General features: G+C 33.3%; 1 protein-coding gene across 4 annotated transcripts in view; it reads left to right on the top strand.

Moving 5' to 3' along the window:
* Nucleotides 1–14,831, top strand: part of LOC111154891 (TBC1 domain containing kinase) — a 207,720-nt gene that overhangs the window by 109,878 nt on the left and 83,011 nt on the right. For all 4 annotated transcript variants that reach the window (XM_022514848.1, XM_022514839.1, XM_022514856.1 and 1 more), the window contains 2 exons: nt 9,777–9,813; nt 10,881–11,042. In XM_022514848.1, coding sequence (XP_022370556.1) covers nt 9,777–9,813; nt 10,881–11,042 — 199 coding nt within the window. The remainder of the gene's footprint in view (nt 1–9,776; nt 9,814–10,880; nt 11,043–14,831) is intronic.

Consider the following 14,831-nt stretch of genomic DNA (forward strand, 5'->3'; position numbering starts at 1 on the left):
ATGGTATTAATAACAATAAAGACTTTCTTGCTCACCTTACTTGGAGAGATTGCCACTCATCACTTTGAATTGCCACCGTTTTTATTCGCTTGAATTTTTTTTTATTTGCTTGAGTTTAAAGGTGTTTTTCTATCTCCCAGAAAGTGCTACATAACAGGTCTTATAGTCTTTTACTTAAGGTAAATTAATTTTGTTTGAAAATTTTAAAAGTTTTTTAGTACTGAGATAATTGGAAAGGCACTCTGGAATTGAAAAGTACCTAATCCTTCCCTAAAATAATACTGTGGATCTCAGAACCGTTAAATTGTCCAACTGATTTTATTACTAATTTCTACTTTGTAGTTTTTCAATTCAATATTTTAAGTCAAATAAAAATAGAGAAAGAAATGATTATACAGTTACTTATTTTTTAATTTGATTTTCTTTTTTTTAGAATTGGGGAAATAATTACTTGCAAAAGACATAATATAACCTTTTGTATACAAGAGAAAGAAAATCATTTACCATCTGAGTCCAATGCACCTTTTTAATTGTTTTTATATGTTTAAGTCATTTTGTAGTAATTTGTAGAAGTAGAATGAAGACATAGCAGAAAATTATTAAAATTTCAGTAAGAATATGGACATAGCAACTCAAAATTTTATTCTATATATTCCTTATTTTGAAAGTGTATATTTGTGAAGTGTGCTATGTGGTTTGAACTTACTGCTTATGCATGAATCTAGAAGATACCTATCTTGTAAATAGTGGTTCTAGATTTCAAATACAGCTCCAATTGATTCTAGCTAATTCCTGGTTCTTCTTGTACCTGCATGTTTAAAGCACTGTTATCTAAACAAAACATTAATAAACCTCATAACTTTATTGGAGAACAGCTATCCTTTTTGTTCAATAATTGCAATGTAGTTTCATTTTAGATGAATAAATACAAATTAGATAAATAAATATAATGATTTTTTTTCTTTCTAATTATCTGTTTCCTTCCAGTTGTTTTGTAAACACACCTACCTTTAGCATTTATCCACTTAAGTTGCATGAAACTTTGGTATAGAAATATTTTAAAAATTAAAGCCTTCTCTCTGAGGAACTCTTTACTCCATTTAAATGAAAGATTAAGATTAAACAACTTTTGTTAATTATGTAATGATATAGAATTTAAAATGTTATAAATTTTAAATGATGTAAAAATAGTATATAAGAATATACAGAATATAATGGGGCGCCTGAGTGGCTCAGTGGGTTAAGCCTCCGCCTTCAGCTCAGGTCATGATTCCAGGGTCCTGGAATGGAGCCCCGCATCGGGCTTTCTGCTCAGCAGGGAGCTTGCTTCCCTCTCTCTCTGCCTGAGTCTCTGCCCACTTGTTATCTCTCTCTTTCAAATAAATAAATAAAATCTTAAAAAAAAAAGAGTATATGAGAGTATGTAATTAAGAGTGTACACAATTAAGAGTATTATATATATTATAATTAATATATGATTAATATATATTAAGAGTATATATATAAGAGTATATAAACTTATTATACATAATAAATTATGTAGGAAAAAAGCCCTATAACCCAACTTATTTTTATCTTCTCTACTATCCTTGTGTAGTAAAGAACAATAGACTGGCAGTTAGAAGTCCTGGAGTCTAGTGCCTGCTTTAAAAATTATATACCTGTGATTTTGGCATAGTGACTCACTTGAGCCTCAGGTGACTGATTAGTAAATTAGAAAAAATAAATGATGTCCATCTTGACTAGTCACAGGACTCTTGCGAGCCTTAAATAAGTTGAAATCTATGAAAATGCTTTATAAAAAATGATGATGATGCAGTGTGAGCACATGTTAGATAGGAAAAGAAGATTTGGATTCTTAGGAAGTTTTAAGTCTCAAACCAAACAAATTATCATCATAGTAAAAAATAAATAAGTAAACTTGCATTATCATTGAGGGAATCCACCATTAATAATCTGTCGAAGAATGTCAGATGATTTGGATATAGGTAAAATTTTCTGATTGTCAGAGAACAGGGAATACATATCCTGGAAATTTAAGTTAAGTTTGACTTCAAACCCTAGCAAGGAGTCTAGATGGTATTGATTCAATAGCACCATGTTCCATACTACTTTATTTCGTCTATCTTTTCATATATATGAACCAAGTGTTTACATTTCTTTGTATCTGCCACAGTACCTAGCACAGTTGTTTTCCTATATAAGAAGACAGTAATACTGATAGCTTTATTTTAGAACAGTCTTTTGCTTAAAGATTACTGGTTTACAAAAATATCAGAATGTAATTTTTTTCTATTTAAAATATCCTAAAGAGTTGCTTTGTGAATCACTCTGTTATCTTAATAGATTGATAATTTTCATCTCTGGATTATTATTCCATAAAGGCAGTTATGGAAGTGAAGGTGGGTTTTGTTCTTAGAAGGTGTAAGGTATTTCCCCACAATTCTAAAAATAAAAGATGGGGAGTACTGCTAAAGAAGGAGAGCTGTTTAGTACTGCTTTTGCTTTTACTATATATTTTTTTGTTGTTCATGTGAAACCCTTTCCCATTCCACCGAATTTCCTGTTCTACTGAATTTACCCTGATTTAGCATAAAGCATCATTGTTTTCATCATTGAAGGAGATAATGGTCTTTTGAAAATGAGTGGCCCAATAGAACAGTTAAGTCTTACAGAGCATTTTCTTGATTTTCAAATATTTTCTTTTGTAGCAATCTTTGTTATACTATATGTAGCTAAAAGGATGATAATAAGTCAGACATAGACAAAATAAAGGATGGAGAATTTGTAAAGTAAAAGAAACAGAACTAATGTAAGGAAATTTATCTTTTTTTTTTTACTCAAAGTAGGTGTCATGGGACTGAGGAATGTTGATTCTGCAAGCCAGCAGGAGGGTAAATACTTTAGCCTTCTTAGGTTATGCTTCACCTTTATTGAGTCTATCCCAACCTGTAAAACATGTACAATTCCCAGTGCTTAGGGTTCCCTTCTCCTTACCTTCCACTCCTGCACTCCTTATTCCAGAGTGTGTGAATCTTTTGTTAGATGCTTCATGCGACCTCAGCCCTTTGGGTTCTTAAAATACATTTTTTATTACAAAAGTTTAGGTCATGATCCCAGCGTCCTGGGATCGAGCCCCGCATCGGGCTCTCTGCTCCACGGAGAGCCTGCTTCCTCCTTTCTCTCTCTGTCTGCCTCTCTGCCTACTTGTGATCTCTCTCTCTGTCAAATAAATAAATAAATAAATTTTTTAAAAATCTTTAAAAAAACAAGTTTCTGGACTGTTATTAAGAATGATCATTGTAATTCCTATACTGATGTCTGATACATCCTCTGCCAGGTGTTTTAGGTCCATTAACTAATCTTCACAACTATCATAAAGATTTAAAGAAATCACTAAGTCTAAAGTATCAAGAAAATATGTGAGAATCTCTATCCCTGCTAAACAACACGACCACCAAAAACCTGTTAGTTTTTAAGCGTTCTTTCATGAGTGGGTAGATATTTATTTCCTTAATGCAGAGAGTCATTATGAGGCATGACTAATGGTCAAAGTGTATTTTATAGAGGTAACTTAAATGTAGACATATTTCTGACTTGAGGCAAACAGAAAATACCTAATATGCTCATTAGAAGGTAGATTTTTAAGAAAGTCAACTAAAAGGATTCCCTTTTATAATAACAATTATATTACATACAAATGATAATGAAAATAAAAATTTCATTGTTATTAATATTAATAGAGAGGAGAGACAATATGCAATATGTAAATAAATATACATTTGACAAAAAGATTCATCCAAAGTTTATAAGAAATGTTTCCTTTTTTTAGTCTTTTACATTTGTGTACATTTACAACTATTTAGGCCATAATTTTCTACTTTTTAAAATCAAGGTAGTGAGCTTCCGACCTTTGTTTTTCCTATTGATATTTGTAATTTTGATATTACCAAACCATTTGGAAAGATGTCCTGAAATGCTAAATATCACTATTCTTTCTTGATGTAGCTAGGGGGCAGTATTTACTCAGCTGACTCTTAGTCGACTACCACTAGGCCAAACAGAGCAAAATAATTTAATGATCTGGAGGAAATAGCTAGAGCATGTATTTTTTTTTTCCATTGGGTTTCAGTTTCCATCTTTAAATCAGGAAAAGCAAATAATATCTCTAACCTAATAAAACTAATTTTATATATTTTTAGTATTTGAAATGAAATATTTCATTATTTAATTGTTTTTTTAAATAAAATCTGAACTAGCCTAGTATTCAAAATTATGTTATATTGCTGTCTTTCTCATGTATTAGACGGTATTACGAAGATGTATCAATACCCTAAGAAATTACTTAAGATCAAGATGTCAGTTAAAATTTTTAGAAGGAAGAAATAAAGAAAGAATAAATAACAGGTACTACCATTTCACAGAATATATTACCTATCTATTTACCTGGATTTAGTTGGTAAGAGGTGACTGGTGCTGGTGAGCACTTAGGAGTTGTTCTATATTAAAGAAATGTTTTCAACTTGAATTTTTACTTTTCAAATATTATTAGAATATGCTTCATTTCACTTGTTTCTAATAACTTTTTTATAATTGTTGTCAAAGTATAAGTATATAGTTCAGAATTTTAAGTTTAGTGTTGTTTAAATACTTTCCACTATTTAATATGAAGGATATATATATATATCTATCTCTTACCCAAGGAAGATTTGCTAATTCTCTTGTTATTTCATATTTACTGAAAACCTCTCAAGAAAGTATATAATCTCATATTTGGATCTTTTAATCTATCCCTTTCAATTATCCTCATTATATATTTTATTCTTTCTTTCAACAAATATTTCAGTGCCATTTTCCTAGGCTGTAGGCATGTCAATGGAAAAAAAAAAACAGACAAAATCTCTGCCCTCATTAAATTCATATTCTAGTGGGGGATAGACAATAAAAAAGATAAATATACTATGTGATATGTTGGGTAGTGGTAAGTACACTAAAGAGGAAAAAAAAACTAAAGTAGGGACATGAATGTGAAGTGCTCAGATGAAGAAGAAAGTGAATTTTTAAATAACATAGATAAGGGAGTTGGTGGGATGGGTTAAATAAGGATTGGGGGTTAAGGAGCGCACTTGTGATGAACACCCAGTGATGTATGGACGTGTTGAATCACTGTATTGTACACCAGAAACTAATATAACAATGTAAACTGGAATTTAAAACTGGAGGAAGAGAGAGGGAGGAGAAAAAGGATGTGGGGACAGAAAGAAGGAAGGGAGGGAGGAAGGAGAACAGAAAAGGATGAAGGGAAGGGATAGGAAGGGAAGAGAGAAAGAAAGGAGAAAGGAAGGAAGTCAGGGAAAGCCTCAAGAGAAAAGTGACTTTTACATAAATGCCTTAAGGAAATGAGTGAAAGAGCAATCGAAGCAGAAGCAACAGCAAGTACTAAAGCCCTGAGGTATAAAGCATGTCAGGGATGTCGGAGAAGCAGCCAGGAGACCAATGTGACAGGAGCTCGATGAACAAGAAGATGAGAGTCAAAGAGGACCAGGTTTTACATCAAACCGGATTGCATAGTTAAGACTTTTCCTTTTACAGTGGTGGAAAGCCACTGAATACTGTTGACCAGAGGAATGCCATGTTCTGATTTAGACATTTTAACAAGATCATTCTGGCTGTTATGATAAAAGAAACCCAAGGAGGAACAAAGATGGAATTTTAAAAGGTTAGTCATGCGCTATTGTAATAATCTAGGCAAGAGTAGCTTGAATCGGGAAATTCGTGGTAGGGGTGGTAAGCAGTTTTTACATTCTGGATAAATTTTGAAGGTAGAGCCAGCAGGATTGCTGATGGTAGATGTACAGTGTAGGAGAAAGAGAAGTCAAGAATGATTCCAGAATTTTTTACCAGAGCAATTAGAACAGAGTTGCTCTTCACTGAGATTTGGAAGACTATGCTTGGAGGCACAGATTTTTGAAGTAGTCTCAGGAGTTCAGTTTGGGACATGTTATATGTATATCTGTTAGACACACAAGTGGAAATGTCAAGCTGGCATTTAGACATGTGGGTTTGGAATTCAGGGTAGAGGTCTGGGATGGAGCTATAAAAATGGGGAGTCCTCACACTATATAATCATTTGGAGAAAAATAGAAAAGAGGAAACGTCCAAGGACTGAAAATAGGGCATGCCAATATTTAAGTCATGAGGATGAAGAAGAACCAGCAAAGGAGATGGAGCAACAGTCAAAAAGGTAAGAAGAAAAGGAGATGAATGTGGTATCTTGGAAGTCAAATGGGAGAGGCAGGTTGAGAAGGGAAGAGTAGTTAACTGGCAGACCCTGATGATTGGTAAAAAGGAATTGAGAATGAGAATTGGCTATAGATTTAGCAATGTGGAAATCTTTTATGACAAAGATAAGAATAGTTTTGATAGTGAGGTGGAGATAAGAACCTAAATGAAATGAATTGAGAGAATATATAATGAACATCTACTGCCCTTAATGAACAGTACACTCCTTACAGGCTGGGGCTATGTTTTATTCACTGCTGTTTCATCTGTCAGGCAGAGAGTGAGTCCTCCCTTACTCTGTCTTCTATTAGCTATGACTCTGTTGTGTTTTCTAATTGGTTTCCTTAGGATTGATACAATGGTCCTCAAACAGACAGTTTTGCCTCCCAGAGGATTTTTGGCAATGTCTGAAGACATTTTTGATGAAACTGGGCTAATACTACTGGCGTCTAGTGGGTGGAGGCTGGATTGCCGCAATAATCTGAAAATGCAAAGGACATTCCCAACCAAAAGTTATCTAACCTAAAATGTGAATAGTGGTGAAGTTAAGAAATTCTGGTTTATATTATAATTCTTTAACTTTCCGCAGTTTGCTTTCAAGTAACATTATATCACTTCACAGGTAGTATGTACTTCCATTTTCCCCTCCCAGTGTTTATGTTATAGTTGTCCTAAATTTTATTTCTACATATGTTATAAACCCCACAATAAATTACCATTTTTGCTTTAAAGAGTCAACTATTTTAAAGATTTTTTTTAAATAAAGTCTTATATTCAACCACATACACATTTACAATTCCTGTGTCTGTTCATTTTGTGTAGATCTAGATTTCCCTCTGGTATCATTTCCCTTCTGCCTGGAAGACTTCTTTGGCATTTCTGGCAGTGATGAACTTTTTCAGTTTGTGTGTGTGAGGAAGAGTCCTTATTTTACATTTTGTCTTTGAAAGATACTTTTGCTGAGCATACAATTCTACATAGACAGATTTTTTTAATACTTTAAAATGTTTATACTTTAAAAATGTTACTACACTGTCATTTGTTGGGCACTGACAAGAAAATATTTTTGAGAAGAACCTTCTCATTGATACTCTTACATAATGTGCGTGTGTGTTTGTGTGTGTTTTCTCTAGCTATGGCGTAAGATTTTTCTCTCTACCACTGATTTTGAGAAATTTGAATATGATGTGCCTTGATGTGGTTTTCTTCATGGTTCTTTTTTGGGGGATCTTGAGATTATTGGATCTATTAGTTAATAGTTTTCATCAAATTTGAAAAATGTTCAGCTATTGTTTCTTGAAATATTTTTTTCTGTTCCCTCATCTTTTCTCTCTCTCTTTTCGTATCTCTTAATTACATATGTATTTAGCTGATTAAAGTTGCTCACTGATGCTTAGGGCTTTTTTTTCTTTTTTGGTCCTATTTTTCCTGACTTGGTTTCATTTTGGGTACTTCCTATTTCGAGGTTTTCAAGTTTACTAATTTTTTCATCTGCAGTGTCTGATCTGCTCTTAATCCCATCCAGTATGTATATTTTTATCTCAAACATTGTACTTTTCATCTCTGAATGTTTGATTTTTTTTTATCTGCCATGCCTCTACTTAACATAAACATCCTTAACTTTTTGAACATAGGAAATACCGTTATAAAAAGTATCTTAACATCATTGCCTGGTATTACGAACATTTATATCAGTTCTGTGTGCATTTTGATTGAATTATTTTTCTCCTCATTATGGATCACTTTTTTCTGCTACTTTTTACTATCAGTATTTATTTTTTATTAGGTTCCAGTCATTGTGAATTTTACCTTTTTGAATATTGGATATTTATATGTTCTTATAAATATTCTTGAGCTTTGTTTTGGGATGTAGCTAACTAACATTTAAACAATATGATCCTTTCAAAGCTTGTTTTTACAGTTTATTAAATAAGACCACAACAGCATAATTTGGGAGCATAATTTTGCTAATATTACTAAGGCAATATTCTCTTTTGAGTACTCTACCGAATTACTTGTTTATTACAGGTTTTTTGTTTGTTTAGTAATTTGTTTCTTTATTCTGACTGGTGGTAAGATGAATTTTTCCTGGCTTTGTGTAAGCCTGGCAAGTTTTCCCTCTGATCTTTTGAAGTAATTCCTTCCCTACTTTGTGTAGATTCCTCATACAATGATACCCTCTTCCCTGTGTGGGAAAACAGATTATTAGCATGTTGCTGAAGTAATTCACTTAAGATTCCTAATGGCAAATAATTGATTTTGATCAGGGGGGTAGAGGTATTATAATTTAATTTATGTCATGTCCTTTAAAGAAAGAAAAGATAAACAATAATGATGAAACTAATATTTAATTTTGTTGTATTTTGTTTTCTACAATCCATACTCTTTACAGTGAAGTCACATACCTTGGTACTCTTCAGTTTTTCCTTTTATAATGTCACTTGAAAGAACTCTGTCTGTGTCAATGTATATAAATCATCTTGTGGAGAGCAATGAGCTTTACTCCACATACAGTACTTAGATTTTGATATAGTGTATAATTATACCTAGGATTCTTGACCAGCATTTTAATAGCATAAATATTCAGTCATGTGCTATGCAAAGACATATGCAACTCTACTGATAAATTCATAATTGATAGGTGCTGAAAGAATATTTATTTAAACCCTATAGGTAGTACAGAAATCTTTGTCTAATGGTAGACAGCATTCATACAGAAAGTAAAATAAAATTAGAGCTTTTTCATATTTCTCTATAAATTATTACTGATTTTTGATACTTACTATACTGACAAAGGAGATTTTACTCTATTTTTAGAAATTAAGAGTGATTTCTCACTTTCAAAATGTCAAGAAATTAATGGAAAGTATGTGTATGTGTGTGTGTGTATTTATTTTCATCCTAGGTAGTAAACAGGAAAATAAATTTGTCACTTAGCTATAGACCCAAATTATTGACCCAGATTATTTCATTTCTAGATCTTATTACTTTTAGTTTGTTATGAAGCTTCGTATTAATTTAGAGAGTGGTTATAGAAAGCATATGCTTCATAGCACCTTTTTATAAGACATTTTGGACATTCTTCAAATACCATCTTATCAATTCTCAAAAATACTAAGGGTAACTCCACACTGATAAGGACCATTAAAATCCTAGAAATGTTTTTGTACAATCTGAAAGTACACCCTTGGAATTGGCTTGCTAGTATTGTGTTTGGGTTAGACATTGTCTTGAGTATTTTCTTTGATGAAATGAAGACATTCTGTGGAATAATTCTTGGCAGAAGTGTTGTCTGCAGCATTTGTAAGAGATAATACTATTTAAGAGAGTATTTGTGGTAATAATTATAATGATCAACATTCACTCTTATTTTAATCAGTGGGGTAGGCCAAAGCATCGAATATTTTTTACCATTCAGCTTATTGATAATCATTGTAATTATATTTTATTTCTTTTTTATCCATCCCTGGCACCCCGTCCTCTTCCACCCATAGCTCTATGCCATCCCTTGGTTTCTCACCATGTTTACTCGTAAGTATCATTTTCCCTTTTCTTTCAATATCGTATTAGTAAAAGGACAGTTCCATTTTTCCCCCGGTATATTATAGCTACAGTTATATTAAAAGATATATTTCTATAAGCATCCTAATGTAATTCTAATGTAATAGAGTTGGGTAGGGAGAAATGTGAATTGTTTTGAGGGTGAATAACAAAAAGAGTATTGCAAAGGATGAGTGTTGCATAGTGATGTATAGGATGCCTATCTTACATGTCATGACATCCATACAATCTCTGCCCTCTGTTGAAAAAGAAATTAACAATAACTATAGTATTTATATAATAGAGTTTTGGGGAAGGCAACTTTTACAAACCAAATGAGACTCAGTTTTTAGAGATCCTCTAGTAACTAATATTTTTGCTATTTCTAAACCTAGAATTCCTCTAGAAATTAGGCAGATTATGTGGATGTGTAATAGTTTAATCAATTGCAGGTATTAATATGGAGGACATTCTGCTTAAATGTGTACAAGTGATATATGGAATACCATAGTTAGAGTAGATCTGTATGCATTAACCTGAAAAGATATCTGCACTATCATTAAATGTAAAAAAATAAAGTTGCAAAAAATGAGATAAACTTTTTATGGGAATTTAATAAAGCAATTATTTAGAATGCATAATAAAAATGTAATAACACTCAATCTAAAATAAGACTAAATTTCATCTAGGTAAGTAAACTTGTGAAAATAGTATAACAAGAAAATTCTAGGAAGAAATAATAATGAATGGAACAACTATACCAGGATCAATGGTGGAGGTTAGAAAATGTCATCTATTTGACCAATCTGATTATCAACTTTTAAAGATGCCTTAGGAAACAATAAATACTGTATAAAAAATAATTTTATAAACATTTTATGAAACCAAACCAAAAATAGCATTTATAAACATTTTATAAAAACAGTTTATGTGTTCTTAAACAGTTTTGACCATAAGGCATTTGTCATATGTCTAGTAAAACAGCTTGTTATTGTTTTAATTTCTGTTATTTTGTTTTTTTATTGTAATTAATATATTTATATTTTGTTGTATTACAGATGTATTTCCACTGCACAAAATATTCCACCTCTGGGATACCTTACTCCTTGGGAATTCCTCTTTCCCATTCTGTATTGGAGTAGCAATTCTCCAGCAGCTACGGGACCGGCTTTTGGCTAATGGCTTTAATGAGTGCATTCTTCTCTTCTCTGATTTACCAGGTACAGAAATAAATAAATAGAATCACTCAATGAAATGTAATTATAAGATACTGAGACAGTCTTATAATAATTTGCAAAAATAATCATCCAAGCTTTCAGAATCTCTTCTTGAGCCCTGACTTCCTTCTCTGGATTCTGTCACTCATATACTGCCACAACTGCTGTTCCAGCATTGTAGGTATACACACCTGGGGCATACTAGATGGCTGTGTTTACTTTTAAGTCAGTAATACCACCAAAAGGGTAAATGAGCTGGGGGTAGTAACGTATTTGCCTTCAATCTTAGGACAGGCCTGTTTATCTTCAGCTGCTAGAGAGTCAATGTGGGCTACTTGGTTAGGTGTTTGAGAATCTGTATTTTCACAAAGATGTAATCCACGTGGAACTTTGCTCTCTCCTATCCATAGCTGCTTACTGACCATTTGACAGTTTGAGGAAAGGAAATACAGTGCCCTTGGGAGAGCACATACCACTCCTGGGAAATTCCATGCCATATAGTGTGGGATAGGAAGTTAAGCTATATATTATATTCACAAGCGAAGAGTTTGTAAATCTAGGTGTTAAATGCTAAGTGTGGAAATAGGGAATTCAACTATGGTCTAAGCTTTGCTGCTGTGGTTGCGAAGATGACTATAATGTGATTACCTAGGATATAACAATCTGTGAAACTAAAAAACTAACCTATATTTTTGTAGAAACAGAAACATTTTTCAGGTAGAAAAGTCTACTTTTTTCAAACAGCATTTCATTGGCTCCAACCCTTCTGCTGCATTTATTGTTGTTCATACATTTAGGCAGGCACAAGTGACTGCTGGTAATAAATACACTTAGAGTTATCCAAAAGATGAATTTGCCTAAATACAAAGAACAAAAGAAAGGAGAGCATGTGTTTTAATCAGCACCGGGTATTATATAAGACTGGTGAATCACTGACCTCTCCTTGAAACTAATAATACATTGTATGTTAATTAGCTGAATTTAAATTTTTTTAAAATGAGAAAAAAATAAATCCTTGAAAAAAAGAAAAAGGTACCTTAAGATTGCACATTTATTAAGCACTCTCAAGAGGAATAAGAAAACTATTACCTACCTGATTTTTATCTTTAGTGGATGATCTATATTTGGTACTTCAGTATCTGTCTGTTGAAAAATCTTCATCCTTTTGAGTAAATAATAACAAAAATACTTAGATTTATTTAAAACTTCTCCTTCCTTCTTTCCCCCAAATTCAAAGTATCACTATCATCTAACTTATCAAACCTAAATAATTTTTTTATAAGAGCAAATAGTAGTTTAGTTCTTATATTTGCTTCTGGGAGATTCCTTTTGAAAATCAAATTAAATTTTTTTCTTTTGGCATTGAATAGCAAAAAATAAGCTGGTTTCACAAACTAGGGACACTGTCTGTACCCTGTAGATGTTTTCCTCTCATTCCTAACTTAAACAGAGGCCAAAGTAAACAGAGGATTATTGATTAGGATTAAAAGACTTTTTCTGGTCAGTTGTTAAAAAAATAAAAATAGGAAATGCTGATTGTGCATTTTGAAATCAAGCAAACTTAATACCTTTCCAATTTGATACATAAAATTACCATTAAACACTGGTGAAAGAATCTGTTGTTAGACTGTATAGGCATATTAACAGTAACTCTGCTTGTCCTTTAAAGTAAAATCATTATTTCTGGAATCAGAAAGAAAGAAAACATTTGTTAGAACTGACTCATTGAAAAGGCGAACTCTCTCTACTTTGAAAATAGGATGCCTTCTACTGATGTGAATCGCCTTGATCCTTTGTGCCATTATTCTGGCTCACCATTTCCTTGGTCACTGTATATAATTCCTACTAGGGAAGAAAGATAGTATAATAAAAATATGACTTAAAAAAGCCCAGAAGGGATCTAAATATAGACCTTGCCCTAAAGTGTACCTGTGTTTTGTTTTTAATCAAAGAACACTTACTTGGGATGTCTTTCCTAAATAGATCTAAAGAGATCTCTTTTTCCATCACGCTGAGCTTTTCCTAACTATACTTGATGCTTGGAGGAACTGGAAGTGATCCTGGGAAGTTCTAAGAAGTGAATCCAGATTAATACACATAACAAACACACTGAATGTGTGTTTTCTAAGCAAAATATTATGTGACATAAGCTTGGAACATATTTAAAAGAAACAATCTTTTTAAGTCTACAGAAAAAGGATAGATAGGCTAACTCTATATTTCACTTTAATTCTTGAGACAAATTGTAGATAAAGACGGGATAGAATCAAACATTGATTTGAACTCATTAATACATTGTACTTTACTGAAATCCCCATTCTTCTGCATTTAAAAGCATAAGCAAAGAGCAAATTTAACTAACTTCTTTGCTGACGCAGATGGCTTCAGAATATCAACTGACAGGGACGCCTGGGTGGCTCAGTTGGTTAAGCAGCTGCCTTCGGCTCAGGTCATGATCCCAGTGTCCTGGGATCGAGTCCCACATCGGGCTCCTTGCTCAGCAGGGAGCCTGCTTCTCCCTCTGCCTCTGCCTGCCATTCTGTCTGCCTGTGCTTGCTCTCTCTCCCTCTCTCTCTCTCTGACAAATAAATAAATAAAATCTTTAAAAAAAAAAAAAGAATATCAACTGACAGTAACATGATGGAAACACTGCTCAGTTGGTAACCTTGGAAACAAAATAGGGTTGCAGTTTTTTTGAGTTTTTGTTAGTTTTTTTGTTTGCTTTTTAAGATTTTATTTATATGCCAGTGAGATAGAGAGAGCACACAAGCAAGGGGAGCAGGGGAGTGGCAGGCAGAGGGAGAAGCAGACTCCCGGCTGAGCGGGGAGCCCGATGCTGTACTCTATCCCAGGATCCTGGGATCGTGACCTGACCCGAAGCAGACGCTTAACCAACTGAGACACCCAGACATCCCTAGTGGTTTCTTTCTACAAAGAGACACTCAGTAGCTCTAGTTGTAAAGAGCATGGAATGTGGAACCAAATCCCCTGGGTTTCAGGTGTGTGACTCTACCAATTACAGCTGTGTGACCTTAGGATCATGACCTAACCTCCTTGTTTCCTAACTATATTACATGAAAATTATAATAGTACCTGCCTCATAGAGTTGTTGTGTTAAATAAATATATCTAAATAACTTAGAGCAATACCTGGCACAGAGCAAATAAGATGTGATTATTTTTATTAACATTGTTGTCATCATTACTTGCTTTTTCTCACTTTTCCATTCTATCATGACAGGCTTTCCTATTGGTGTTATAAATGCAACAATCACCCCCATTTGGCTCTTTCTATAAATTATTAAAGTAGATATCAATCATATAGGTTTCCTTGTTAGGAAAAGCAATTGAGGAATTACTTTAGAAGTCAAGTAAGCTTTCTGTGTTAAGTACATATTATGACTAAGAAGAATATTTCCTTTCATTGCTGAGAGACAGTGTAGTATAGTAGATAGCACAGGCTTTGCGGTCAAGACAGATTAAGTCCTAGCTCCACCACACACTGCCTGTGTGAACTGGGAAGCTTTCAGTGCAGTACTCCTGCTGGAACAAACTGTCTTAGGTAACATAGATGTAAGCTCACACCCCAGTTCTGGCACATTAATTTCTGCTTTAGTGTTATGACAAGCACTAAAGATAATATACATAATGTACCTGACACAAAATCTGGTACTGAGTATGCAGTATGTATAACTATTCCTTTAAAGTATATGTAGCATTTAGGGGCGCCTGGGTGGCTCAGTGGGTTAAAGCCTCTGCCTTCAGCTCAGGTCATGATCCTGGTGTCCTGGGA

The sequence above is a fragment of the Enhydra lutris genome, unplaced genomic scaffold (assembly GCF_002288905.1).
Source record: "Enhydra lutris kenyoni isolate GAN:26980312 unplaced genomic scaffold, ASM228890v2 scaffoldscaffold3, whole genome shotgun sequence".
NCBI lineage: Eukaryota > Metazoa > Chordata > Mammalia > Carnivora > Mustelidae > Enhydra > Enhydra lutris.